This window comes from Enoplosus armatus, chromosome 1, assembly GCF_043641665.1.
Source record: "Enoplosus armatus isolate fEnoArm2 chromosome 1, fEnoArm2.hap1, whole genome shotgun sequence".
NCBI classification, from domain to species: Eukaryota; Metazoa; Chordata; class Actinopteri; order Centrarchiformes; family Enoplosidae; genus Enoplosus; species Enoplosus armatus.
The window spans coordinates 18,427,197-18,454,721 of NC_092180.1; the positions used below are offsets into that span (position 1 = coordinate 18,427,197).

The window sequence follows — 27,525 nt, forward strand, 5'->3', positions numbered from 1 at the left end:
TTAAACAAGTAACATTGAAGCTTAGTGATGGGTTGTTTGCGTGCAGACGAGAAGCAGCCCCAATATTAGCTTAATTTGACTTTAGCAAGAATACGCTACATAGCTAGTTGTCGCTAGCAGTAATCATGTCAGTTTGTTAAAGCCGTGTATACTGAGGGTATCAGACAGACCTGAACAGATCTGAATTAAATTAAAAATTAAAAACACCTGCGCCAGACATTTACCAATTGCTTGTTGAAAATATGTGTTTGCAAGATATGGCCGTACATGTGGGGCTCGGGGCTCAGCTGTAAGCTACTAGAATGAGAACAAGATGTATCTATATCTAAAATAGGATTCAGACCTGGAGTGGGTGCTTTTCGTTGCTTTGGTCCTTCTCTGTGGAGCAACCTGAGATCTGTCACAAGTATATCCACATTCAAAAAACAAAACCTTTCTACCTCTGACTTAGTTACTCTATGTGTGTGTGTGTGTGTGTGTCTTATCTTGTCTGTGGTTTATGTCTGACCTGGATGTGGTTTCCTTACTCTCCTGGGTGGGTGGGTGTTTGCACATGTAAACCACCATGGTCATATAAACACAGATTTCTCACCCATGTAGTTTATCACTGTAAAATGAAATTAATACTGATCATTACTCTATTTAAACAGTATTTAGGTCTTCTCACCTTTCCCCCTATGTTGTGTTCCATCCCTCTGGCCCTGACTCCTCTTCTCCATTCCCTCTCTTCAGGCCTGTGCAGCAGTAGCACCAGCTGCAGTGATGGCTGCCATCTACTCAGGTATCCATCTGAAACTGAAGAGTCCTCAGACTCCGTGGGAGGACAAGTTAAAGCTGGCACGTTTTGCCTGGATCTCCTCTCAGTGTCTGCTGCCCAACAAGGAACAAGTAACAGTTGTAGTTCTGAAATTACAGTTCATTATTTTATTAACATTGTCTGTAGATATTATGTCTTACATCTTTTCCTTCCAAATAAAGAATGAATTTTAGCATTCAATTTTATCATTCAGCAATTTTAGAATTTAGTGTTGTAGTAGTAATTCTATTTAGGATGTTTTTTAGATGTACTTCACAGACTTGGATTGGCATCTAGTGAATGTTATTTGAAGTTTGTGCCTATATTTTTACTGTATGTGTTCTTATCTGCTGATGCTGTGACTAAATCTACTCTTAAGGATTTGTAAAGTTTCTTTTTCACTTGTTGATTATTCATTCATACTGTCATTCATTTGACAATTTTATGAAAACATTCTCCCAGTGCCAGTTCTGGGATAGTTGACAAAAGATTTTCTGTGTAAATCAATTCAACAGTAGCATATAAATGTCTACCATCTATTTGTTCATGTCTGTCTTTTTGACCCTTCCCACTGCAGGTGCTGTTGGACTGGTGCACCCACGCTCTGACTGGCCGGTACAATCAGAAGGTGGAGTTTTCTCAGAATGTCCTGGAAGGACTGTGGTGTTACCTGGATGACCTGCTTCACAGCAGGAAGCTCCACTCTCTTCTCAAGCAGGGCAAGACCATCAGTCTGAGGCTCAACATGGCACAGGTGTGCTGGCAATACTGGAATAAAAACACCACCACAAATCTAGAGTGGTGTCTGTAATGCAGCAACACTGATTTCAACTCTGAATTCTTCTTGTTGTGATTGTCTACTGCATAATCACATGTTGGACTAATGCTTTGTCTGTAGCACATTCATACTCTAGAAAGTTAACATTGATATATGAAGACACCTCTTTTCTGTGTTTGCCTCTAGCTGCTGCTTGACCGCCTCCAGGAGTGTGCACGTGTTGACTCTAAGTCGCAGGTGTGTGTGTCCACCATACTGAGTGTGTGTCAGGGCCTTCTCTCTTCTCCTGTGCTCTCATCCGTCTTCACCACCAAGTATGAACTCATGGTCGATCTCCTGGCTAAGCTCTGCTCTCTGGCCTGCCGTGAGCTACAACAGCCATTGCTCACAGAACCCCTCATGACTGAGTCTGTCACATGTCAAGATGAGGACATGACTGAGCCTGTCAGCGATTTGGACAGTTCCCAAATTGAGCCAATCACTGACAGTCCTCCAGATGAGCCAGACTTGGATGCTAATAAATCCTCTTCCAAGCCAAAGGAGGGACCTCATTCAGCTAATTTGTTTGATGTGTTGCTTCAGGTGCTGTCATGTTACTCGTCAGTTCAGCGACAACAAGCCAATCCTAACAGAGTCTTTGCTATGGTAACCAACCAGCTGATCCAGACATTAGTACTACTCAGACACCTGCTGACCTCTGGTGAATTTGCACCTTCTCACACACATCTGCGTCTCCGTCAGCACCTGTGCAGAGACATCCGCATCAAGATAGACTCTATCCTTCAGTTAGCTCTCTTCCCCTCTGAGCACCTGACCTCCTACAAGGAGGAGCTCCTTCCATCTAAAGAGGATTCTGGGAAACGTGGTCCTGGAGGGGCGAAAGGCCCCTTGAAGCCAGTCAGTGCCATACTTTCCAAACTGAGTTCTCAGGGCTACTGTGAGTCGCCCCTGCACTACACTGTGAAGTCAAACACATTGTCTCTACTGTTTAAGTTCTTTCTGGAAAGCTACGGAAAAGGGAGAGGAGAAAGTGAGGAAGTGCACAGGATGCTGTGTTTCTATTTCCTCATCAGGTTGGTCCCGGCCTTGGACATAAGTCTTGGGGGACACTCACTCTCACCTGCCAAAGCAGACCAGCCAGTCTCTGTGTCCCCCGAGCAGAAGTCTCCCCCAGCCTCCCTCTGTTCCCCAGAGAGCTGGAGCCTGGCTCTGCTGTCTGTGGAGTCGCTGCTAAGCCAGGCTTTGTCAGCTGATATTTACAATGTAGCAGCAGATAAGATCAGACATGGAGAGGTCCAACTCAACTTTTACAGAGCCCTGGGACAAATGCTCTTCAACCAGGCCCAGCCAAGGTAAAAAACAACACTCCTCTTGATGTTTTTGTCATTGTCTGTTAAAAGTATTTTATATTCAGAATAATAAGTCACAGCTTTTTCATGTAACAATTTTCTTGGTCATTCAGTGGAAAACCTTTCCTGTCTTGTCTTTCAGCATCCCAGCATGGTACCGCTGTTTAAAGGTGCTGTTGAGTCTCAACCATCTGATTCTTGAACCAGACCTGGACCAGCTGTCATCTTCAGCCTGGGTTAATTCTGAATGCATGGAAGCACGAGTGCAACGCGCCAGACAGGTCTCTACTTAATCCTGAATTACATTTTTGCCTGCCCCAGAATTAAATACTTTTTTAAATGGTAAAATGTGTAAGAGGTGAGTTTTGACTGTTTGTTTCCCAACAGCTCATGGTGTGCAGTCTCCTCCAGACCTACACAAAGCTCCGTCAGCTGCCTCGCCTCTTCTCCGAGGTCCTGTCTGTGATCTGTCAGCCAGCCCTGGACCACCTCCGACCACCTCTGTTGCCTGAAGGTGTCTCCGCTGTGCTCAGGACGTGTCTTCTGGACACTCCGCCTTCCCAGGGCCTAGAGATCTGCTCATTAGTGTTGGAGAGCATCAGGAGATATATACTACCTGACCTGTTGAAGGAGGAAAGAAGGGCAGAGAAGATGGAGATTGATGATAAAGGGGAGAATAAAAAAGTAAAGGTGGACCAAGAGAGAGAGGATGCATCTCTGAAGCTATTCTCCCTCAGCCAGCTGCTTCATGTGGTTTTGTTTAGTCTGAAGACTCTAGACAATGCCTCTCCTCTTCCCATAGTCAGAAAGAGCCAGGGCCTGATGGAGGAGATGCAACAGGTAGTCAAGGAGGTACTACATCTGTTGTCAAAGAAAAAGGCTGTAAAAACAAATAAAAGTTCAGTTCAAAGGACCCCAAGGAAAGGCAAAAAGAAAGAGTCAGAGGAGATCTCAGAGTCTAAAATGGGAGCACTGTGGGAACAGAAGACCCAGGAGGCCGCTCTCCTCCTCAGATACACCTGGGTGGAAGTCGACACGCTCTTCTATATCCACTGCAGCAAATACACATCTCTTGACCAGACAGCAGCTGCAAGCGAGACTGAAGGCCGTGCTGCAGTCCTAACCCATGTAGAAAGTCTTCTATCTGGTGAGATTTTTCCAGCATGTCTACAACCATCCTGCAGCCCCGCAAGCCGTTTGCTGCTCAAACTCCTCACTTTGCAACAGATGAAGAAGGTTTTGTTAGATGCGGCCTTACTCTCTGAACCCAGCACTGCTGCACTGCTAAACACGGCAGCCCAGTTTATTTTAGCTAAATCAGAGTTCGAGGTGAGTCTGGATGGAGAGCAGGTATGGGACGGGCAGATAGAGAGTGTGAATGCCAGCTCCTACCCCGTAGCACACTGGTATCTTGTCACGTCCAATTTGCCTTTGCTTTCTTCGTACCTGAGCAGAGAAGATGCTGGCTGCATAGCTGATGTACTTGTCAGTTCACTCCTCAGCAGACAGACAGATGGAGGAAAGCACCGGCCGCCCGGGTGTCTGACCGTCTCCCTCATATCTTCACAGCTTCTCCAAAGCCCAGTTCTTGCTGAGTTACCTTCACTGTTCTCCGCCACAGTTTATTCCCTCACACAAAAGATTATTTGTGTTCTCAAGGCAGCACATGTACCCAAGGTTTTCCCTGCGCTCCTTAAGTTTCAGGAGAAAGGAACTGGAACTAACTCTTTAGAGGGAGATGCCAGTCAACCTCTGCCCACCCTGAAAAAAGACACTATAGTTGATGATATATTGGCATCCTCAAAGACTGGAGAGGTGTCTGTATTGCTGACTGACACACAGAGCAAGGAACTGGTAAACTTACTCCAAATCATAACAAACCTAAACCCAGATGCGATGAACTCTGAGGATCTCTCCTCTATTTTCCTCCTCCTCTTCTTCATGCTCAACTCCACCTCCAGTCAGTCAGACCAGATGGCCGTGGATGCTCCTGAGTCTGGAGATGATGCTGTGTTCCTGGTGAAGCTGCTCCAGATTCTGACTTGTCTCCTGGAGGGTAGAAACTTCGAAAGTGTTTTGAAGCTCATACATGGTGGTACTCTGCTGCAGGCTGCTGTGTCTTCTCTCCTCTGGCATAGCAACAATGGAAGATTTCGAGCCACATGCAGCCCTGATTGGTTGGATTTAATCAAAGCTGTACAGGGCTTCATCAGGTCCTTGATCCAGTTGATTATAATCAGAAACAGCAGTGTTCGACTCAACCTGGACCAATTTGCCTCCTATCTTACCAGTATGGAAATAGCAAGGCAAATTGTGGCACCCAGTTCAGCAGGTGTGTCAGGTAAACCAGATCCAGGAGCGTCCATGTCGTCTGTTCATCTCCTGCTGGCATCGCTGGCATCTTTCTCCCAGGCAATGACCTCTAACCTGGGAAGGAGTAAACCAATGGATCAAACTTTGACCCAAATGCTCGCCAGAACGACTGCTTCCCTGGGACCAGCCGTTGAGTCTGCCTTGAAGCCCCAGGCTGTCAGTCAGTCAGTCATCCAGCCAGCCAGCGTCCTCGGTCAAGCTTTTGTTGTAGAAGTTGTTACTATCATGCTGCACTGTGAGCTGTCCGCACTGTCAGTGCAGGGAGAGGACAAGCAGAATGGCACCAAGCTGAGTCACATGACCCTCTATCAGGGCTTCTGCCAGCAGATCCTCAAAGAAATAAGTTCTGCCCACCGGCCCATGGACTTCCTGATGTCGGCTCTCCATTTCCTGTCCGCTTTTTACAAAGCAGTGAAGAAGACAGGAGGAGAGAGGGAAGAGGAGCAAGGAGAGGAGAAGAGGGGGGGGGAGGAGTTGCATGAGCTGTACATGCAAATACTGCAGAATGTGCACAGACTGCTGACAGGTACATGGACACATGAGAAACAAACATATGATTCACCTGTGCAGTCAGTCAGTGTTGTCCTTTCAGTAATTACCTCTGCACATTGCACACGTTGACAGTTTACAACTGAGTGCATTTAGTTTATTAGATAATACGCGTTAGTGTTGCAATAGCTAACAAACATGACAGTCTATTTGTAGGAGACATTATATTTCACACAAAAGCAAATCAAATCAAACAAAAGTGTTATCACACAGCAATTATTTTTAGTATTGGGCCTACAAATTTGGCATCAGGTAAGCTGGTACTGTATATTAAAATGTGTTTATAATATTCTGCCCCCTCATGTTTGTAAAGGGGCGGTAAAACATTGAACATTGTATATTTAATACATTATATCCTTTTATTGAGTCTACTCTTGTGAATATATCACACTTATTTGTTGATTTGACTGAATGGAGTTTATATTTCAGCCATGCATCATTATCCTGATTGTGACACATTTTCACTTTGCTCTCAGCTTCTTGGCTGTCTTCGGATGATGTTTGTGAGCTGGAGCCAGCTGTGCAGGAGCTGCTGCGCCACCTGGTGGAGAAAAGTACAACAGGTCAGTTAAACCTGCTGCTACTGATGATCAGAGAGGGACTGGACACCGGCCAGCTGAGGGCAGGAAACTACAGGGTGAGGCCAAGATCACTCCTGATAGCTTGTACACTCACAGTGAATCATATTTGCAGTGACATGAACTGTTTTCTCACTCCCACTCCTCCTTTACTGTTTTCCAGGAGGTGCTATCTACAGTAATCATCATTAAGCTGCTGTCCTGTTGTCAGTTACCTGAGCCCTGCTGTAAAGCTCTGTGGCTCATTGCACCTCAGATTATATCTGCTATGGTGGTGAGAAAAAAAACACACACACACACACACACACACACACAAAGTCATATGCACCAAACACATGACAGACATGCACTCAAATGCTCATGTGCACATGCACTCAAACAAAGGTTTGTGAATGTTGTTGTTTGGGTCAATTTTGCAATAATTTGCTGTTAAACTAGTCATATCAGACCTTATACATTCTGAATGTTTAAGATGTTTGAAAATGGCGTTGAGAATCCAAATTCAAACTTCAGGAGTGGTGACGGTATTTCAGGATGAGAAGGAAATTATATGTTATGATTGCAGTTTCTCTGCCAACCTGACAGGAGGAGCTGCCTTCTAACCTAAAAACACTATTGTGTTTTGCATGTGTGTGATGTTGCATTGTTCAAATACCGTTTTCAAAAAACAACCAATCAGCATATGTAGTTTAAAATCACAGGGATGAAGATACACAGGGTGACATTTGTAGAACACACCTCTGCGGCCAGCTTTGAAAAAATGGATTGAATTGACTTGAAAGTGCACTTGCTGGATAGAAGTATCCCTTAGTGCCACTAAAATGGTTCTCATTACATTTTGATAATCTTGTGATTCAAATATTTTTCCCCATGTTTAGACGAAAGAAAACCATAAAGCTAGAGCAGCCGACTTGCACAGAAATGTTAAGACAAGCGGGGGACAGTACCACGCAGAGAGTTTTTTACAGTATGTTCTCTGCCCCTACATCAGTAATAATTTTAGTGACAATGTGCTGTAAGTACATGTGACAGCTATCTTGAGTGACTCAGCAGCCAAGTGACAATCACAGTCTGCAGATTTCCGTTGGACTGCCTCTTCATTGTAATTTCCACTGAGGCTCTTTTGGTCAATGTGTTTTACATGAGGCCTGCTGGGTGGAGCAGACAGACAACACCGCAATCTGCTTAACCATACAACACACACACACACACACACACACACACACACACACACACACACACACAGGGAGACAGACACAGGGAGACAGACACAGGGAGACAGACACAGGGAGACAGACACAGACACGTACAGTACTTCAATATGCTTAGCATGCTGTTCTGTCTGTTTCCCACACTAATTATGTCCATATGTCTGTCATCTGTCTGATCCGTTCTTCTATATTTCTCACACTCTCTTCTCTTCAGACGGTGTGAGAGGAAGTCCTTTTACAAAAGTCTTAAATCATCAAAATGTAATGCCTATAAAATATGAATGTTTTAAAAGCAGTACAATATTTGTCCTATTGTTTGTGACACACAGTTCTTGCACAGCATAATAAAACGAATGACGGCTGAATTCCATTAAGCTGCTACAGTTTGTGGGTCCTGGTATTGTGCATGCTGGCTCACCGTCACACTGTCATGACTTACTGGGATGCTTGAAGAGAATAGAGCCATCGTTAATGTTACTAATGACAGTTTTGTCAGTTTCACTTCTGTGTGTGTATACTAACAAGTACTTGTTCTCATACTTGTGTCTGAATATGTTTATCTCTCTAACTCTCTGTGTGCATTTCTTTCTGTGTTACAGTTCTTAGTAAGATCGTCCAGTCAGGACGTCTCTCTGACCCTTCCCTTTACTGTTCCTACGGTGATGTCAATGACATCACTGCTGCGCCAGGGGGAGGGGCGCATCACCAACCCTCATCATGTGATCTTGGTCCTCGGAGCGCTCCAGTCGGTGCCCCTCGACCACTTGACCCCGCTCGTCTACCAGTCAGTGTTCACGGCTGTTCATGAGGCGCTGTTTGCCATCGTCCAGTGTCATCCTCAGGTATGAGGAGGCAGATGGAGGGAGGGAGTGAAGCAAACATGGTTGCAATATTATCAAAGGTTTTTAGGTGTAGTAGAGAGAATTAAACGACCAGATTAGATTAAAATCAGGTTTAATTGAGCCCCTGCATCAAGATATGGTAATAGTCAAAGAAAAAAAACATAGAGCAAATGGGAGTGGTATAAACACCTATAATATAACCATACACATAGCAACCAACAACTCTAGCATAAATGTGAGTTAAAATGGTGTAAGGACAAAAATACAGAAAATATGCACCAGAGTACAGAGAGACTGTGTTGAGATTCAAGGTTCATTGTTGACATTGGGAATGGTAGTTTAGATATTTCGTCACATTTTTTATATAACATAATATTTATTAAAGATCAGATCTTTAAGGGAAATGATAGGTGATTATTGGGTTAGTGCATTAGAATGCAAAATGTGTCTTTTTTTTGGTATATTAACATTATTATGGAAAGCGTGCTAACCAATTTAATTCTAATTTATCATTTGCTAGATGATATAAACTTAAATAAATAAAGAAAAGAATGAATTTTGTATAACCAAACCTACGCCCTTGTGTTATGAAGGCCATTATAGGTCAAGGCTGCTGGTTTGAATCCCTTATTTAAATAAAAGGCACATACCGCATACCTTAAACTCTGCTGCTGAGCCCACAGGATGCCCCAGGGGAATGTCGCTTTACACAAAAGGATATTGCAGCTCACTAAAGTCATCCTGCAGCTGCATGAAAATGAAAACGGCCAAATCTTCAGATTTTACTCGAAGTGCTTGCATTACACCCAAATTGTCAAGAAAGAACAACATTTTTCCCTTTTGAAATACATTTTACTAGAAATGTAAAACGTTTAAATGGGAATCCGCATTCCAGCCCACACACAGCCTTTTGTTTGGTTTACCAGCTGCATTCATGTTAAAATGGTGTTAATGTGATAATTTCTTAGTTTCTCCCTTTCTGAAATGTTTTTTTTTTATTTTTAGAAAAAATGAGCCAGCTGCGTTGAATAAAACAAGGCCAGAACCAGCTAACTGATATCAGATGTTTGTGAGGACAAAAGACAGCGGTAAAGGAGAGGAGAGAGGGAGGGGGGAGGTAACAACTGAGAGGAGAGTTGATGCAAGAAAGGAGAGTACATTTATAGAGGAAGAGAGGGGAATAAAAAGTGATAAAGAGATGAGGGGAGAAGCAGTAGACGGAGAAGACAAGACAAAGATGTGATTTGAATGCAATGCACGAGGGACGTTTCAGGACAAAATAGAAAAGAGGGAAGTGAGCTGGAGAAAGGGGGTGTGATAGGACCGAGATGAAGGAGGTGGAGAGGAGGGGTAGGGGAGCTGGCATGCGGTGTAGGTTGGCATGGAGTGGGTTTAAGTCGATGGAAACCATTACCGAGCTCCAACCAGAGCTGGTGACATCACCTCCTCCTCATTTATATTCCCTCTCCTCATCCCTCCTTCAGTCCACTGTAGGCTTTGAAGAGAGAGAGAGAAAGAGAGACAGAGAGACGTATGGACAGAAATGCAAACGTAGCTCTTGTGGGAATCCAACTTTTACCTCAGTCATTTTTTGGACTGTAAGTTTATGGCTCTGTTATGACTCAAGCAGTGAAAATGATGTGGTGGATGGATATTGCAGGGCTGTTTTGGCCAAATTTAAAAAAGGTTTCTCTGTTTAACTTCCTAAATGTTCCTAAAACTTTTCATTTCCACACAAGTTTCATTAAACGTAGGGGGGAAAAAAACATTTTACCGCATTCTACAACAATGGCACATGTATATTCTCTGTTTGTTGCAAAGTGAAATATTCAAATATTCTACACATTTCCCTGTAATTTAACCTACACATTTGTTTTTAAACAAGCAAATATCCGCTAGAATTTAAAGTGAAGTTCTGAGGGCGTAAACCACTCTTTCTCCATCAGTTCGTCTGGCAGAGCAGGATTCATGTGAAAGTCTACTGTACTAGCGCTGTGAATATGCAGTCATATACTTTGAAGTCAGTTGGTTATCCTCAAGATTAAATGTACTATCACTCTGTGAATCTGACTGTTTGACTGTATGAATATATTTCGTGACTGTATACTTCCTATGTGTCCAGGTGGTGTTGGACGCAGCGCCGTCATTCTTAAATGTCTTCTACCATCTGGTGGCTTCCATCATGCAGGAGGGCCGGCAGAGAGGAGACAGTGACACAGGTAACACACACAGACTCGGACAAGAAGACTTGTTATATCACCTTAAAATAAGAATAAAAAGAATAAGAGCAGATTAGTAACAAATGGCATAGTGTGAATTCAGTTAAATCAACTTGAGTGTCAGTTTGATGCTGTAATGAATTTTAAGGAGGAAATTTCGTCTTTCTACCCTTTTCCTGTTACTGGAAGCTACTGGAACTGGTAGGCACACACTGGTGTCATGCCCAGACACACACTGTTGGCAGTTTGTGATATTTACTCAACAGGAGTAGCTTTCCAGAAAGAGAGAAATGTAAAGACAGGGAGCATTCATAATCTTGACTTATTTTTCAGTCTTAATCCACTGTAAACTGCAGACATCTGTTGCAGAAATCTCAACTTAATCAACATAGAAATCTTTATTTACAAACCAATAGGTCTGCTGATTAAGCAAGTTGTAGAAGTATCTGTAATTTTCAGTTTGTTTCTTATTTTCTGCAGGCGCATTCTACTCTCTGCTCCTCTAATAACTTCACTTCTTCAGGAGGTCCAAGTGAATTTATTACCTTGGCTTAAAAAACTAAGAATTAAGCCTTAATAGTGCAATTAAAGTGCAACAAGTCCAGAGGAAACTGCACCCAAACCACTAATCCTGGGTATAATGGCCTCTGTATACCCGGGGATGATGTCTAGATAAACAAACTTGATTTGTCACATGTAAACAGCTTCATGAATTAGCATCAATCTCTGTTTCTGAAGGTCCAGACAGTGACGTGTACCTGCAGTGCTCCAGATTGACAGAGAGGATGTACTCTCACATTGCTGCTACAGCTGAGAGCTTCACCACACTGTCGGCCTTCATGGTTGCTCAGTACGTCACAGAGCTGCAGAAGGTACACACTCTCTCACACACACACACACACACACACACACACACACACACACACACACACACACGTATGAATGAGGGAGCAGGATCTCAGCTGATCCTTTGATCCAGCCCAGTTTGTCTGGTGGTGTGCGTTGAGCCGGCGAGATTCAGCCGAGCAGAGTGACGGCGATGCTGACGCTCAGGAGCAGCGATTGGAAAGTATTTCCATTGGCCAGATCGTGAATGTTCACAAATCTGAGTGAACAGGTCCAGGATTACTGAAACTCCATGTGCTGGAATGAAGCTTTAGGCTGGATGTTCCCTCAGAGCAGTGAGTCACGTCTGGTTTGTGAACGCGGCTCCTCTCCGCTACCAGACTGTATTTAACATGACGCCAACCTGACTCAGCACTTTCCAGCAGAGTCACACATTGAAAGAACCCGTCCATCCATCCAGACTGTAATAGTGAGAAATAGGTGTTTGGGTTTCATTGAGCTCTGTGTGAGTCATCTAATGATCCTAAAATTGGGTTTATATTGTGCTTTTAATGAGGCTTTTGAAAGAGATGGAGCTCTTTGTAAGTCAGAGGTAATTTAGCCGTCTCTCCATAAGAACTGTTTCTAATGGCTCTCAGCCTGAACTGAGCTTTCAGTGCAGCAGCCAGGTGTTACTAGACCAGAGTGGAGCTGAAGTGAGAAAAGTACCGTTTTCATGCTGGTGGAGTTTGTCAATTTGGGGCGCCTGTCTTGATATTGAACAAGTGGCTATTCTATTGAAAACCCTATTAAAAGAGTACTCCACTGATTTAGCACTGCACTCCTGTAACATTGTGGGACTCGTGGTGGAACCTTTTAAGAAAAAGGGATCAGAATCGATGTAAGAGAACCAGAGATATCGTATCTTTTACTTCATGCCTTGTCAAAACCTGCCCCACAATGCAATACAACCGCTGACAGTTCAGTTGAGATACAGGTGTGTTATGCTAAGTCGCTACACAGGTCTGATAAGCTCACTTCTTTCTAACTCCACACCTCAAGATTTTTTTCATTTTCAAACTTGTATCAGACTTTGCGCAGCTCAGACTTTATACAACTGTGTCACATATGCAGTACTATCTTTCTGTCTTTAGACCCACAATCTGGATAAGAAAAATTTCACAAGAAAAACTGGGAAAAAGGACAAAAAGGGGAGGAACTTCATAAAGAGCAACAGACATGAAATAGGTGTCCTGATCTCTTCAGGAATCACAGAATCCAGATCCAGGTATAATAACAGCAGCAGGACAGTCAGCGTACCACTAACTGTAACCTTTGCAAACTGCTGCTTCACATGACATTTGATACTTTAGCTTTGTTTGCAGAAAACTAACAATAGTCTGTCCTCTTCATAATGTGAAGCCTGTAATTAGATGAGAGACGTTTTATCTAATCATTTAACGGGTGCAGTCACCAGCACACAGCAGCCATCATCTTCACGCTCTTTATAATGATGTACGTCAAAGGTCTGACGGCTGCAGTCCAGCCAACTGTACGAGTAATCAGGTCATGGTGTGTAACACCTGTGTACCTGTGGGGGTATAATGTAACAGGGATGAATAACCAGACACTGTTGAATTTCCTCCTGGCTTGTAGCGCAGGCTTCACTGAGCACTGTGCACGTGCACATTTGTGTGTTGTTGGAGAAAGAGAGCTAACTTTGGTGTTGTGTCCTTTGTCTGCTTCTGTCACACAGGTAGATATGAAGAGTGTGCGTGTGCGTGTGCGTGTGCGTGCGTGTGCGTGCTTGTGTGTGCGTATCCCAACAGAGGTATTAGGACAGGTAGACTGAATCAGATCGTATGGATCTGGGTCACTTGACAAGATTGTGTATTGAGTTTCAGATCTGATCCTCAACATGGCAAAATGTCCACTATCACAGAAGAGCACCACATCTACAGTACAGCAGGCTGAAAATAGAGACAGTAACAATAATGTTAGGAAGTAATTTTTTTCTGATTCTAAAATCCAGGTTTATGGACCGTTTCTTTATAACGAACCCTCCGCTTCATTTGCCTCTTTGAATATTTGCTGTTCCTGTTTCAAACAGGACTATAATTAATTGATCATCAGTGTCCTGCTCTTAACATTTGCATTTTCTGTCTTTGATGCCACTCAAATTGATGCTTATTGAAAATGAAGCTGGACATGAGACTTGAATGAATATTCAACTATTCTGGCACTTAATTTATGGCTCGATATGTTTGCCTCAAGCTGTCCCTCAGGCTGTATGAAGACATACTGTATCATGTTGCCATTAATTAACTAAGAAAGAGGAAAAACAAGGTCTTGTTAAAGTGCATGAGGAAAATAGGGAAGCTGAGAGGACTCGCAGTGGGCGTGTAACTAAGTCTATGGAAGCTTGCTTTTGCCATATTTTAAATTCCTGTCTTATCTCCTATTGTCTCCTCCGCTTTCTTCTCCTTTCTCATAACTGCCCTCTTATTTGCCTCTCCAGGTGACTCTGCGACCAGACATTAAGCTGCATCTAACAGAGGGGATCTATCGGATACTGGACCTGTGTATGGAGCAGGATATCAAGTTTCTGACGGCCGGACTGCAGATGGGTGTCAGGGAGGTGTTCAATGAGCTGTACGGCAGCTACATCCACTACCACAAAGCCCAGCGCCAAGGAGAGGACAAGTACACTGTGTGAACTGCCACAACAACCACTATCAACCTATGGTTTAGGTTTCAATTTAGTTAGATTAGAATACATTTTTATTTGCCATGGAAAGACTGGCTATATGTAATTTCTGCTTGTGAATGGGAAATCAGACAGCTTGTGGATACCATATGTTTCCAGTTTTTTGTTAAAAATAAGAAATTGGACATTGCCATTGAAACACACAACACACAACACAATAATCAATATACAGACACTCTCGGGAGAGAGCCAGCAGAACAGCTGCATGCCACCTCACCTTTTTGGATATTTAAGTAGATCAAACTGAAAATAGTTAAAATGAGGTAGAAAAAATGTAATGGCCTTACCCGTGTTATAACCAGACCCACAGGCATTAAGAACGCAATTGTGCTGCCTGATTATACATATATATGTAGTCTGCAAACACAAAGCTATCTACAGGTGGATCGCTTTGGCTATACCCTAATCATAAACATAGAGCACATGACTGACTGGAGGCACTGAGACTGTGGGAGGACCTTCATGGTCTGATGGAGTCGATACAGGAAGTGTGTCCTGTCACTGCAACCAGGACAAATGATGTGTAAAATTTGTTTATATTATAAATTAAAGAAACTGTTTTTTGTGAGATATGATTATCATTTCATTGAATTGCTGAAGAAAGTATGGATACATGTGTGAATTGTCTTTTCTATATTGCTGTTGTTTTGTTTTTTAACAAAACGTAATGATTTAATACAGACACATTTAAATACAATGCCATCTCAAGCCTGTTTAATTGCGTCATTTTGTGCACACTTGTTGTGTTTTTATATAGTTTTGTGCATTTTTGCCTTTATTCAGTACAGTAGAGGATCAGACAGGAACTGTCAGGGGAGATTAGAGAGGATGACATGCAACAAAGGCGGGTTTGAACCGGGGACGTTGCAGGTACAAACGGACTGTGCTTTTTTTAGACACAAATGAATGATGAAATAATGCAGTCACAGCGGTGTTACTATTAAATAAGTAGAGGAAACGATAAATTGGATTTATGGAATCTCACAGACCTGCGCTTTTGGGCCTTTTACATTATGAAACACCATCAGAAGTTGGCAGAACAAGAGATTATACTGTTTCTGTTATCACCACTCTTATTTGAACACATTGATTTCAAGAAAAATCTATGATAATGTTTCTGTGTGTTTTAGTTACTGCAGCAGTACCTTTTGGATTTACTGTGAGTACTTTATTTGAAAAACCTTTAGGTGGACGACAGTTACATAAAGAATATTTGTCTGATGAGTGGAAAGCCCTCGTATTTTCTAATGAAGGTATATAAATCTGTAAATGTGTCATCGTGTGACGCCCTCTGTAGAAACACTGTCGCCCCCAGTAGCTGGTTGCTTTATGTTTAGAGAAATTGAACTGACAGTTGTTTTATTTTAATTTCAATGGATCAACTGAGCAGTTGATACACAGGCTGGCAGTAAGTGACAGCTCAGTGTTTTCATGCTGTAAGTTGATCGTTTAAACTGACACTGTTTGTAAACATTAATGCAAAACAGTCTGAGAATTCACAGAGATCAATATTACTACTGTAGTCGACGAAATAAATAATGATCTGTGGCTTTGATGCACTGAAGGTACTGAAAGTCCATATTTAACATTATTTAGTATCTCAGTGTTGCATTTTTTAATCAGTGCAGTAAGAGCTGATTCATTTACCTATTAAAAGGTTTGGGGGCCTTCATTGAAAACAGTTTTTTTGTTTTGTTTAAACCTGAGCAATAGATGTAGCTGTCGGATAGTATAGGAAATAATATTAGAATGAATAAAACAGACTGACAATAAAATGGACACTGGCTCCATGTACAATATGTACTTTCTCATATTATGGTAATTAGGGGTTTGATCAGACTGGCTAAAAAAACTCTTTCAGATGACGATGTTTTTACCTCGAGGTTTATGTAAATGCTTGGAAATGGAAAATGTTAATTTAGCAAAACAAGAGCATCAAAGCAGAGCTCAAGAAAATGGACAAGTGTTTATAAAACCATGGTCCCCCAAAGAGGCTTTTTGCCTCAGTAAAAGCTTCACAAATGAGGCATTTAGTTAACAGTTCAGACAGGAAACGTCTTGAACGTATCTTTCCAGCTCTCCTGCAGCAGTTCTCAGAAATGTTGGGCACTTTTGTTTTGTTCTGACTCATATGTCCCCTTTTTGTTCTTTACGAACTCTGTAGGACTGCGGTGTGAAGACTGAGCAGGTCTTTCGTTGACCTCTCACTCTCCTTCCAGTTTCTGCCGAAAACTGAGGCTTGTTTGAGGTTTGTCACCCGGTTATTGTCAAACAATATTGAAAGAAAATGTTCTGGCATTATTTTGCGCCGCTACGTAAGTAGCATTCACAACAGTAGTGCTCACAAAATTTTGTTTGTGAGATTTTGTGTGAAATGTGTGTTCAGCTGCATTAATTGTAAGAATGTTTTAGTACTACAAAATTGCCCAATATATAAAGCTCAGCAGATAAAGGCAATATTAATTTAATACAATGAAACTAGAACAAGGTATATCACTAAACGTACATAAAAACATGTTACAAATGATTGTGAATCTAGCAATGCTGGATACAAATCTAGCCATAATACTGCTGGGATGTGTCTCTGCTATTGTGTTTAAGTCCAATTTATTTCAGTGTAGCTTCCAACTATTTGTCAGATTCAGAGAGCATGAATTGCACGTGTATTCTTCAGTCTGTCATGCATGTGTAACTCTGTATGATCTGGTTCTGCTTTACCAGGTCCAGTGAAGTTACAGGTGTCCATGTTCCAGACCTAAAGAAAAATTCATTTTTTTCTCAGCAGCAGTTCTTCCAGTTAGGCAAGTTTTACACAATCCTCCCTGCTCAGCTAATGTTGAAACACATCTAACGCAGTTAAGTGGCTGCGCTTGTATTTCACTGGCACTTCATCATAGGTTTTTAAGACTTTTAATTCTTTAAATCTGAGGCCTCCTGCCTACGTCTCTGCCGCAGCAGTTTTCTCTTTGCTGAGATGAGTTTTTCTTTCTTTTAAAGAATAACAATCTTGCGTGTAAAATGGATCATAATAATTTTTATAAAAAACAATATTTGAGAGTCAGACCCCTGTTGGTAACACTACCTCCACCCTGAATCACCTCTCAGTCTTCATTGTTGGCCTTGATTTATTCTTGGTCTTCATTTTTTTTCTGATTCTGATTATGTTTTGTGCTGTCATGTACAAAACTAAACTCTCACAGTGACTTATGTATTTGCTGTCATTCTGTTGAAATGTGATCAATGAATAAAGTATCTTTTGCACCTCTAAGACAGATGTTGAAATGTTCCCTCCCCATAGTTTGGCTGAAGTTTCAATGACCACTCAGTTAAAATGTACATGATTTCTGTTTTAATCTCAAAGCCTGACCGCAGTTTGCTTGTGATTGTGTTCTTATATAGTACTATTACTATACAATGAAAGATGATAATGAACTGCAAGCATGTTAATCGTATTTAGAGTAACTCTTTAAAGGTACTGCATGGGTTAAGATGGCCAACAAGTTAACAGCCAAGACACAGACTTCTAAACTCTATTTTTGAAGGAGGTCTTGAAAGCCAAACTGATCCTCTTCTGGGGTAATTTGAGACCCTCATAACGGTTATTCAGGACATCCGGGGCAAGGGCAAAAGATAAAAACCTCTTTTACCTCAGTGCTGCTAAACTTGCACATCTGTTTCTTAGCTTCTTGCTCCTCCACCTCTCTCTCTCTCTCTCTCTCTCTCTAACTTCAGTTTGACTTCCATCCATCCATGCTCTAACACTACTGTAGGTAACATAAACACACTTAGACCACCGTAGCGGGAGCAGCGATGAATAAATGTGTGTGTGTAATACTTCTGGGACAACTCTTTGGAGGCACAGCACAAAGTGTGTATTGATGGCATTTTTACTTGGACTGCGGGGGCATTTTGCTCTCCAGTCAAAATCACATTTTGTCACCGTTAAAATGAAAAATGTCAGAAGCAGATTGAACCATGCTGAACATGAACTAGACCTTTTAGTTTAGATGAAGGTGTTCCAGCTTAGATATATGTCAGAGAGAGTTGAAATATCTATTTGAACTGTGCTTTCAAGTGGTTCAACAATGTCAGATTGGCTCTGAAATGTCTCACCCGAATAACCTTTTTTCTTTCAATCAGCTTCTTACTGTGAGCAATGGGGACCTACATATATACACAATTTCCTGTCCAAAGTGAGAGCTGTTTGCTTATTTGATATGAGAAAAACTGCTGGTTTGAAGAAGGGACCAAAAGAAGAAATTAATGAAGGTGAATTAAGGAACCAAGAGAAGAAGGAAGGAAGAAAAGAGCAAAGGAAGGAAGGAAGGAAGGAAGGAAGGAAGGAGGGTGGGAGGAAGTGAGATAGATATAAAGGAAGGAAGGGAGGAACCATATGAAGAAAAGGACCCAAATAAAATAAAATAAGGCGAAATCTTTTGTTTTCTCATATCAAACCAGGTTTGAAGTGTATCTGGCGCCCCTAGCGTCTCCTCGGAGCACATGCAGCTCCACACCAAAGTAAAATCATGATGATCATAGCTCCTCTCTCTCAGCTCCCAGAGCCACACAACTGACATTTTACAACAATAATTTCCTACAGGCACCGTCCCCACCCCCTTTACTCGGCTTTAACACGGAACCGCACAGCACGGATCGGCTCGGCTCGGCTCGACTCGCTGCCAGCCCCGGCCCTCCTCCAGCGCTGCCTGTGCCGGTGTTTGATTGGATTAGAGTCGGGTAGCCTTTGCCCTCTAACCCCGCTGATGTTGGCTGGCTGCTTCCTGCTCCCTCCACTCCCCCTGACCAACTGACGAAGCCTGCCGACGCCGCACGGCGAAGCGCCCTGCTCGGACACAGCCGACCTGGACGAGCCGCTACAGCCACACCAGAGCCACGAAACACACAGGCAGACGGACGGAAAAACGAGGCAGCCATGCGGAGGAAATCGCGGATATTGTTATGTTTTGCCGTGCTGTGGGTGCTGGGGATAGCCTACTACTTCTACTCGGGGACAGCGTTGAGTCGAAAGGTAGGATTTCAGTTCCCCGACTGCTTTTTTTTCTGGCTACACGGTCCGTCTCGGTGTCCGTGTGGATGTTTTCTTCCAGGACAAAGCGAAGATGGAGCGGTGTGATTTGGCGCTGCTGTGCCTCTTATCGAGGACTCGTTTTTTGCGGCTGCATCGATGCTGTGAGGAATGTGATAAAGGGCCTGCTAGTATCAGTGAGCAGGCATTGATTTGGTGGAGATGAGTGTGGACAAGGGCAGCAGGGTAGCGGGGCTGGTCGGGTGGCGTGCACAGACCTCCCGCTGTGCCGGTGGTTGCCTTCCCGTGGCAGCGGGAGCGGAGCGTGTCCACACCGGGCAGCCCGTTAACTGCTTTAACGTGGCGGCGCCGGTTAATGTGAGAGCAGAATAAAGGTGAAAGCATGCAGAGTGGTTGTTATTAATATTAAGGCTGCTGGCCTGGCTCACAGGGCCGGGGTGGCGGGGGGGTTCAGCCTATAGAGCACGTCAGCACAAGCTGCTGCTGCTGCTCCGAGAAATGAGCAGAGATCAGGAAGTGTGCAGATTAACGCCTGGTTAAATCACTAATACATGGTGTGTGTTTTTTCTTCTAAAGACTGCTTTAAACATTAGTTTATTTTTTTTCTACTGTGGGAACAACCTAGATTCAGTTTAACTCGACTGCTGTGGTATCCACATTTTCTGTCTGCTCTTCCCTGCTGTGTGAAAACATTTCAGCATACACTCAGATGCCAGATCTCTCTGATTTTTAGGTCTACAGTCAGTAACGCAGTCTACAACACCCCTGCAACAAATCCTCTTACAATGGCAACAGTTTGTGTTGAAACTGTGTCAGGGATTCAACTTTATGTTTCTGATATTTTTCCTCAAGCAAGACATGCCAACATTTGGTGGTCTCTAATGTGAGAGTTTGCTGCTCTTCCTTTTTATTAAATGATAGTAAACTGACGACGAGACATATTAGATGCCACCTTGGACTCTAGGAAATTGCGATGGGCATTTTTCTCTATTTCCTGATGTTTTATAGACTAAACGATTTATAGAAAAATTATCTGGCAGATTTATCGATAATGAATATACTGTATTTGTTAGTTGGAGCCCTATTAGTAACACCTCTCAGTATAACTCAATACAATTCAACAGCAACACAAACTACAGCCTCCAGAATGATCATAAAGTTGAATCAACACGCCTCTAAAACCACCGTCATGAAGGGAGGATTTACTGCAGGACTGTTGTATTAGACTGCATTAGTTTTAGCTAGGTGTACCTAATAAACTGGCAACTCTGTGTAAGTCATTTATTTATGTTGAAACACGACATTTATCTGTTTACTCTTACACCTGTGGTTACCTATTTTTCCTTTGTGTGTCATTTTACAGCAACTTCTTAAACTAGTAGTAGCAGATAACATTGACTTTATGTATGTGGAGGTATGGATTCCATTCATGATATACCAGGTCTGTACATGCAATAGTATGTCATGCGTGAAATGTAAGTTAAATATTCTTCAGGTGTTCACATGTAGAAGAAGACATGTTGCCAACGTACACACATCTATATTCTGTGTGTGTGTGTGTGTGTGTGTGAGAGGGAGAGCAACTAAGAACAGTCACTTTTTTGTGTCTGGGACATCCGGCTTGTGTGTGTGCTAATGTAGGCCAGTGTATCCTGCTGTGTGTATGAAGTGATCTGCGTGGGTGACTGTGTGCACAGTACACTGCCTCTATTACCCCTCTGGATTTGATTGTGTGTGTGTGTGTGTGTGTGTGTGTGTGTGTGTGTGTGTGAACGTCCTGTGTGTATTCCACCTGTCTCTTGTCTTGTCCTATCTGTCTCTCTGTGTTTGCTTTGCTCCAGTCAACCAGAGCAGCCCTTTTACTTTTCCATTAGGCTGATAGCGCTGAGTGTGTGTGTGTGTGTGTGTGTGTGTGTGTGTGTGTGTGTGTGTGTGTAGGTGTAGGTGTATATTTGTGGTTGTTAAGGGGGTTAAAGTGACACTCCACGATCAGCAACTTTCTCTGGAGTTGGATTGCAGGCAGCATTAATATGGAGCCTGGATGATGGGCTGCACCTGGCTGGTGTGCTAATCTGTTTAAACAAAGGTGGTGCTGCACAGGTTAAGTGTTGTTTTCCATCACTTCTTCCTCCCCTTTTGAAAGAGCATTTAATAACTTCTCACTGCTTTCATGAAACAAACTTTGCCGCTGTAGTTTAGTGAATTTGAAAGCACTTGAGGCTTACACAAATGCTTTAAAGGAATGGACTTAATTTTCTGGACCAAGGGCCCATGAAACGAAATGACAACCAAATTGTTTTGAACACTTGCTGGTGATTAACGCATCCCTTAAATGTTAAGTTCATTTAAAATTTAAAATTTGTTGCTAGTTGTGTTGTTGCTCTGTAAAGCTGCAACTAACTTGATTATTTTCATTATCGATTCAGCTTTTCAGTTATTTAGCCTATAAAATGTTAATGTAAAAAATGCTAAATCAGAAAACATGTTTAAAATACAATAATAAAAGACAGGGAAAAACAACAAATCTTCATATCTGAGAATTATTTAAACGTTTAATTGATTATAATATTTGGGGATTCATTTTCTGTCGATCGACTAATCGCTTAATTGTTTCAGTGCTAGTGCCTTAGCCATCAACTCCTTATAATGTCATAAAATGTCCCTTAGTGTTTCCCTACTGTTCCTTTACCCTTTCATCTTTCTTCTTCTCGTGGCAACAGATAGGTGAATTGGAGAGACTGTGAATTTAATTATGTAACGATGTTGGAAAGCTTCCAAATATGGACAAATGCTCCTCCTTGGGAGTTCAGTGTGATTCACAAGTTTGTACGTTCATTCATTCATTAGCCAGACTTGAGATAATGGCGGCTTGCAGATGTCTTGAGTGTTTTAAAGGAGCAGAGAAAATCTGAAAAGCAACTTTTTCCAAGTGACAAAAAAAGGTTATTTATACACAGCAAATGTTTCAGCCAGGACTCCCTCAACCCCTTCTCACTGTTCACAGATGGCGCCTTGCATCCAACATTACACCTCACGAAGCTACGTGTTGTTGTTGTGTCATCGCTGTTTGCAAGCATTGTGGTGAATTCAGAGTCCAGCAGCTCTGTGCCTGCCAGCCTGAGCAGGACGCAGATGATCACGCAAGCTAAATCAAATGTCGTTTCAGAATAATCTGAAGGACGGTGTCTCTGCCAGAGGAATTAGTTCAACTGGCTTCTCCAGCTCTGTCATACACCCATGATACTGTGGCTCTGAAGATCAAAGCGCTCATCAAACAGCATTTCTACTATTATCAGTTCAAAAGTATCCTATTTGGGGAAAGTGCCCCTCCTGTTCAAGTCTGTATGTCAATTTAAAGACACTTTTTGAACACAGTATCAGTGCCTGGAGGCTATCGCAGTGTGCTGTGCAAAAATGAACGTTGCCATCTCTGACAAATTCCCTGCAAGCGTTTTTGAGTCTGGCAATAAAAAGAAATCACTGAAATGTCACCATGTGTCTCCAGAGGTCAAGAGCAAACCTTTGTACGAAATGTTCCTCATATCATCAACCATAAATTTTGATCTGCGTCACAGGGAAAGTTTGTGTTTTTTTTATTAGTGTACATAGTGATACTGAGTGTTCTTGAGCATTTCTCAGGTTTATTGGAGCTGAAACTTAGACTCAACTCAATTCTATCTTTATTTATATAGCGCCAAATCGCAACAAAAGTCATCTCCTCAATCTGAGGAAGATTGGATGAGTTCAATCATTCACATGTGGAGAATGTAGAAATATATTATCATGCTTAATCTTAATCTAAACAAAGCCCTGTGGTCTCTTATGAAACCGGCAATATTATTGGCAGTGTTATGTCAAAATTCTTGCAGAGTGTAGATGGATTGAAAGTGATGTTTTTTCCTTTTCCCATACACAGTATATAAAGTACAACCCTGTGTCTGTAAGTGTGTTGTTGTATACAGGAGGATAATGTTGCAAACATGAACCTGCTGTCTCACCATGGTGCCCCATTAAAGTCTTCCTTGTTGGACAGACCTCAGAGGGTTTTTCCTGCCGGCTCTTGAGAAACCAACATCCCACTGTTGAGTCTTTCCTGCTAATCAGCAGCGTGAGAGAGCTAAATGGCATCATAGATAGAGGAGGGTGGCACCGAACCACAAGAAAAACCAACAAACACAGACTTTATTAAGAAAGTTATCAGCTGTTTAAGTAAAGCTGCAGACTGATGGTAATTGGATTTTTATCAAACTGGTAAACCGTGTGTGTGTTTTTTTTTTTTCTTAAGATAGGGTGTGTGGCATGTACTCAAGATTTAACATTCAGTCACATGTCTCAATCATTAAAATCCGCACAAATAGAATAATGTCCTTAAATTACTGAGAAGTGTGTTCACTTTGATGACGATTAGTGGCAGAGGGGAGAGTGACTGTGCAAGAACAAATCACAGACACATGTGGTAAATACAGTCACGCCAGATTGACTCATGCACACTTTGTCCACTGTTGATATGGAGCTCAGCTCTCGCTCAAAGGTGGATCACAGTGTTGAGTTGCAAGTATTTCTCAGTGTGTTGTTATTAGCCAGCAGTTTGGATGTGTTTTCTAGTTGGTGGCAGAGGATTCAGAAGTGAGTTCAGTGCTTTTTTCTTCCAGCAAACTGTGGAGAGGAGCACACATGAAGAGGCTCAGCATGGCTTCTGAGAGCTTTTAACGCGGGCTGGTCCAGAAGTCTTGAGTGAAAGCTACAGTCTCTGTTATCTGCAGCTCTAGGCGCTTAGCTCCTGCCTGTCTGTGCATGCCTCAAACTTCGGCTTTATCAATACATCTGTCTCATAGTAGTAAGTGACTTCACTGGCTCTGAGTGTTTTGCAGTTTTAAAGCAGAAGGAGGTTAGGAAAATGGAGCCCAACACACTCTCGATGAGGGTGAAGATGATGATGTTGCATTGTTGGTGTTGATTATAGTGTGTTTTGTCTTTGGCTTGTTATTTAGGGAGTAGTGCGCAGAACGAGGTGGATGCTGGCCTCTGCTCCTACAACCCAGGAGCCCGCACTGTCTGCTGGAGTAAGACACAACATCAGTGGCAGCTGTCACTCACACAGACCCAGCAGTGTATCTGTAATCTTTACAGTCTTAACTGTATATGCATGCTTATGTACACACACCCTGATTACATGTGTTAGAGTTCCTGCTGTTGTGTAATTACAGTACAATCAACCAGCTAAGAGACCTGTGGCTTCAAACCACTTGAGGCCTTAGCTATTCGATATGTTTATAATGCCAGAATACTGCGTAATTTCAGCCAGCGAGCAGATCCATTATTGCAAACTAACTAAATGCAGTTCCATAATGCGAACACGGAATCGATAAAAGGCTTAAATTAAGCTGGGGATCCCTGGGTACTGAATCCTTCTCAGATATACAGTTTTTGTTTGAAGTACTAACTGTGTGTGTGTTTCCTTTTAAGTAGTGATCACTTCTGACAGATGCTGGACTGATTCAGAGTGTAAATAGAGATACCAGAGAAGGAGCTCTGTCACTGTTGTTTTTTAAGGATTTGTTTTCTGCGAGTGTAGTTAAATAAAAACACTCCTTTGAACCAAGAAACAACGTCACAGTCACATTAGAGTTACACAACTTCATAGCTGGGAGTCCCAGGAGGGAGTTGTTTTGTTGGAGCAGCTCCTCTCTGTGTGTGTGTGTGTGTGTGTGTGTGTGTGTGTGTGTGTGTGTGTGTGTGTGTGTGTGTGTGTGTGTGTGTGTGTGTGTGTGTGTGTGTGTGTGTGTGTGTGGGGGGGGGTGTGTGTGGGGGGGGGTGTCTTGCCCCTCCACATTTTCCCAGCTGATGTGGCATTTGCTAAACCCCTCCCCCAAACACAGATTGTCCAATCATAGCATAGCAACCGTAACTAGGCGCAGTCCTGTCAAGCTTTGGGTCTCTCCACATGTTGAGGCTTTGTGCTGTAATACGAGTGTAAGTGTAAGAAATGGGTTAAACAATGTGTTTTTCTGTTCTGACTTGAGATGCAGTTGTTAGCATGTTTAGCTAACTACCTACAGTAATAACCTAGCATTATTTTCATAGGCCAAGGAGCATTTTATATTACGTTATTTTATGGTTTCGTTAAAGAAAGCCCTGTTCACAATAGCTCATCCACTGTCTGCGTACTATTGCCTCTGTGTGGTGGTGCTGGTCCTGGATGCTATATCAGAGTTTAAGCTAACGTTAACTGCTCTGTCCTGCTCTTTATTGGATTTTGGGAAATATACAATCCAGGAATCCCAGCCAAACTTGTTATCTGAGATAGCAGTTGTAGTCATCCTAAAAGTGATTAGGCATAAATTGAACCCCTGTCTTGTCCAAATATGTAAGGTAAGCAGCCAAACAGCATTATATTAGAATGAAATAACAGTCTGATCATACTTAATAATAATAATAATAATAATAATAATAATGATGCTACCACCAGGACTCATTGGCTCTACGTTGCAATACAAGCACAATGCTGCTCTTTTATTCCCATGTCCTCTACATGGATCATGAACTGGTGAGGATTTTTTGCCTGGGACATGCAGCTGTAGCCTCAGTCTTTTGGCACGTGTACATTTAAGACCCTTTTACATGGTTCTTCTTTAATACAAGTCAGCTGGAAACATTAAGAAGTCAGCAGGAGACTGTGGTTTCAACCAACTCATGGAGTGTACATTAGCTGCAGCTGATAAAAGTACCTCTGTCTGAAATCAATGAGCCATTGTTTCAAAAATTACTAATAATTTCAAGAGGTAAATCCGCTGTCATCACTGTAAACTGCGAGAACAGAAAGCTTGACAGGCATAGCAACAGCACGAAAAAAGGACAAAGAAAGAGGGGTTGACGATGGAAAGAATGATGAGACGGGGGAAAAAGGGTGCTAGACCTGGATCCAAAACAGGAGAAAAGTGGGTTGTGTCGGGTTTGGCAGCTTTTATTTCCACCAGTCAGAAGGAGTTAGTCCTGACCTGCCAGCCCTGAAACCCAATGACTGACTGGCTGCGGTGAACAGACAGACAGCTGTGTAGATACCAGGAGATAAAGACTCCTGACATCGCCAAGAAAGAAGACAAACTGTTTAGTTAATAGCACCCTAAAGGTAGGCGTCTTAAAAGAGCAGTTGATATCAAACTGTCATTCTTCTGCTAGCTGATTTCACTACATCCTGATCTCTGGCATAAGAACTCCTGCTTTTACTTTCTGTTATTCTGTTATTCTTTGTATCCACCCCTCTCTGTCATTGGGAGGCTCCTTGCGGTTAAACACCACAGCATGTTGCACTTGATTATTTTCTTCTTATGAAGATTTTCTTCCCTGGCAGACGGCGAGCATTCATGGAAAAGTTGAAAGGGATGAGGATATCCATTGTTCATGGGGCCGGCGCTGAGACGAGAGCTTTTCAAAGATCTGTTTTTTTCATTCAGACATCAAGAGAAAACGGAGCAACCCTCTTTTATTCAATTTGTCACTGAGAGGCAAACTGTTGTAGCTGCTTCGCGACGTTGACGTCTTCAGAGCTTCACAGCGAAGCGAACGGTGAGGTCAGCAGTAATCTGTGTTCCCATTATCAGGCTAAACTATTCAAATAGGCCTGATAGGGAGCGCAGGTAGCCGTGATGTTTTGCCTTTGCCCTGTTTGCGGAAAGGACATTCAAATCACTAAATAAATGACACCTATTACTCTTTGAATTGCAACAACTGCCCATGAAATTTCATTGGTGCACTTCCAGTCAATGCTACAACACGTGTGATGCTTTAATAGAAATGATGCTCTCTGTTTTGTGTGGAGTTATGAAAAGGATGTGCATAACGTTTGAGAATAAATGATCAGCAAATGCTGAAGGAAAAAAAAAGCTCTTCACTTCAAATGCAAGCCTTTGCTGTTTCTCTTTTTGATGTACTTGCAAACCAACTGAAATGTCATTATCAGGATTCACACTTTGAATATTATTTTGATATTCAACCACCTGAAGGACAAAGTGCTGCACTTAACGTTATACCAGATGACTCAGAGAAGCTGTGTGAGGTGGCTTTGTAGTGTAGTGATAGTAGTAGTAGTGATACGTGTGTGTCTGTAGATAATATTTGTGGCCAACCTGTTTTTTTCTTGCATGATACAACATCTCTGTCTGGATCTTCCGTCTGCCTCGCTGTCTCTCTC

At 42.4% G+C, this 27,525-nt stretch overlaps 2 protein-coding genes across 2 annotated transcripts in view; both read left to right on the plus strand.

Annotated features, from left to right (window-relative positions):
• The first annotated feature begins 762 nt into the window (after nt 1-762).
• Nucleotides 763-14,902, plus strand: urb2 (URB2 ribosome biogenesis homolog). The gene is made up of 11 exons (XM_070907287.1): nt 763-888; nt 1,374-1,550; nt 1,761-2,926; nt 3,066-3,204; nt 3,311-5,822; nt 6,322-6,482; nt 6,587-6,697; nt 8,234-8,476; nt 10,599-10,695; nt 11,434-11,567; nt 14,039-14,902. The coding sequence occupies exons 1-11, from the start codon at nt 763-765 to the stop codon at nt 14,234-14,236; spliced, it is 5,064 nt and encodes a 1,687-aa protein (XP_070763388.1). The 3' UTR covers nt 14,237-14,902.
• A 4,318-nt stretch (nt 14,903-19,220) lies between these two features.
• Nucleotides 19,221-27,525, plus strand: part of galnt2 (UDP-N-acetyl-alpha-D-galactosamine:polypeptide N-acetylgalactosaminyltransferase 2) — a 45,293-nt gene continuing 36,988 nt past the window's right edge. The window contains exon 1 of the mRNA XM_070903076.1: nt 19,221-19,316. Coding sequence (XP_070759177.1) covers nt 19,221-19,316 — 96 coding nt within the window. The remainder of the gene's footprint in view (nt 19,317-27,525) is intronic.

Coding starts and splice junctions, on each gene's coding strand:
- urb2 (XM_070907287.1), top strand. CDS start 763: ATGGCTGCCATCTACTCAGGTATCCATCTGAAACTGAAGAGTCCTCAG. Junction 889..1,373: donor TGCTGCCCAACAAGGAACAA/GTAACAGTTGTA, acceptor TTCCCACTGCAG/GTGCTGTTGGACTGGTGCAC. Junction 5,823..6,321: donor TGTGCACAGACTGCTGACAG/GTACATGGACAC, acceptor CTTTGCTCTCAG/CTTCTTGGCTGTCTTCGGAT.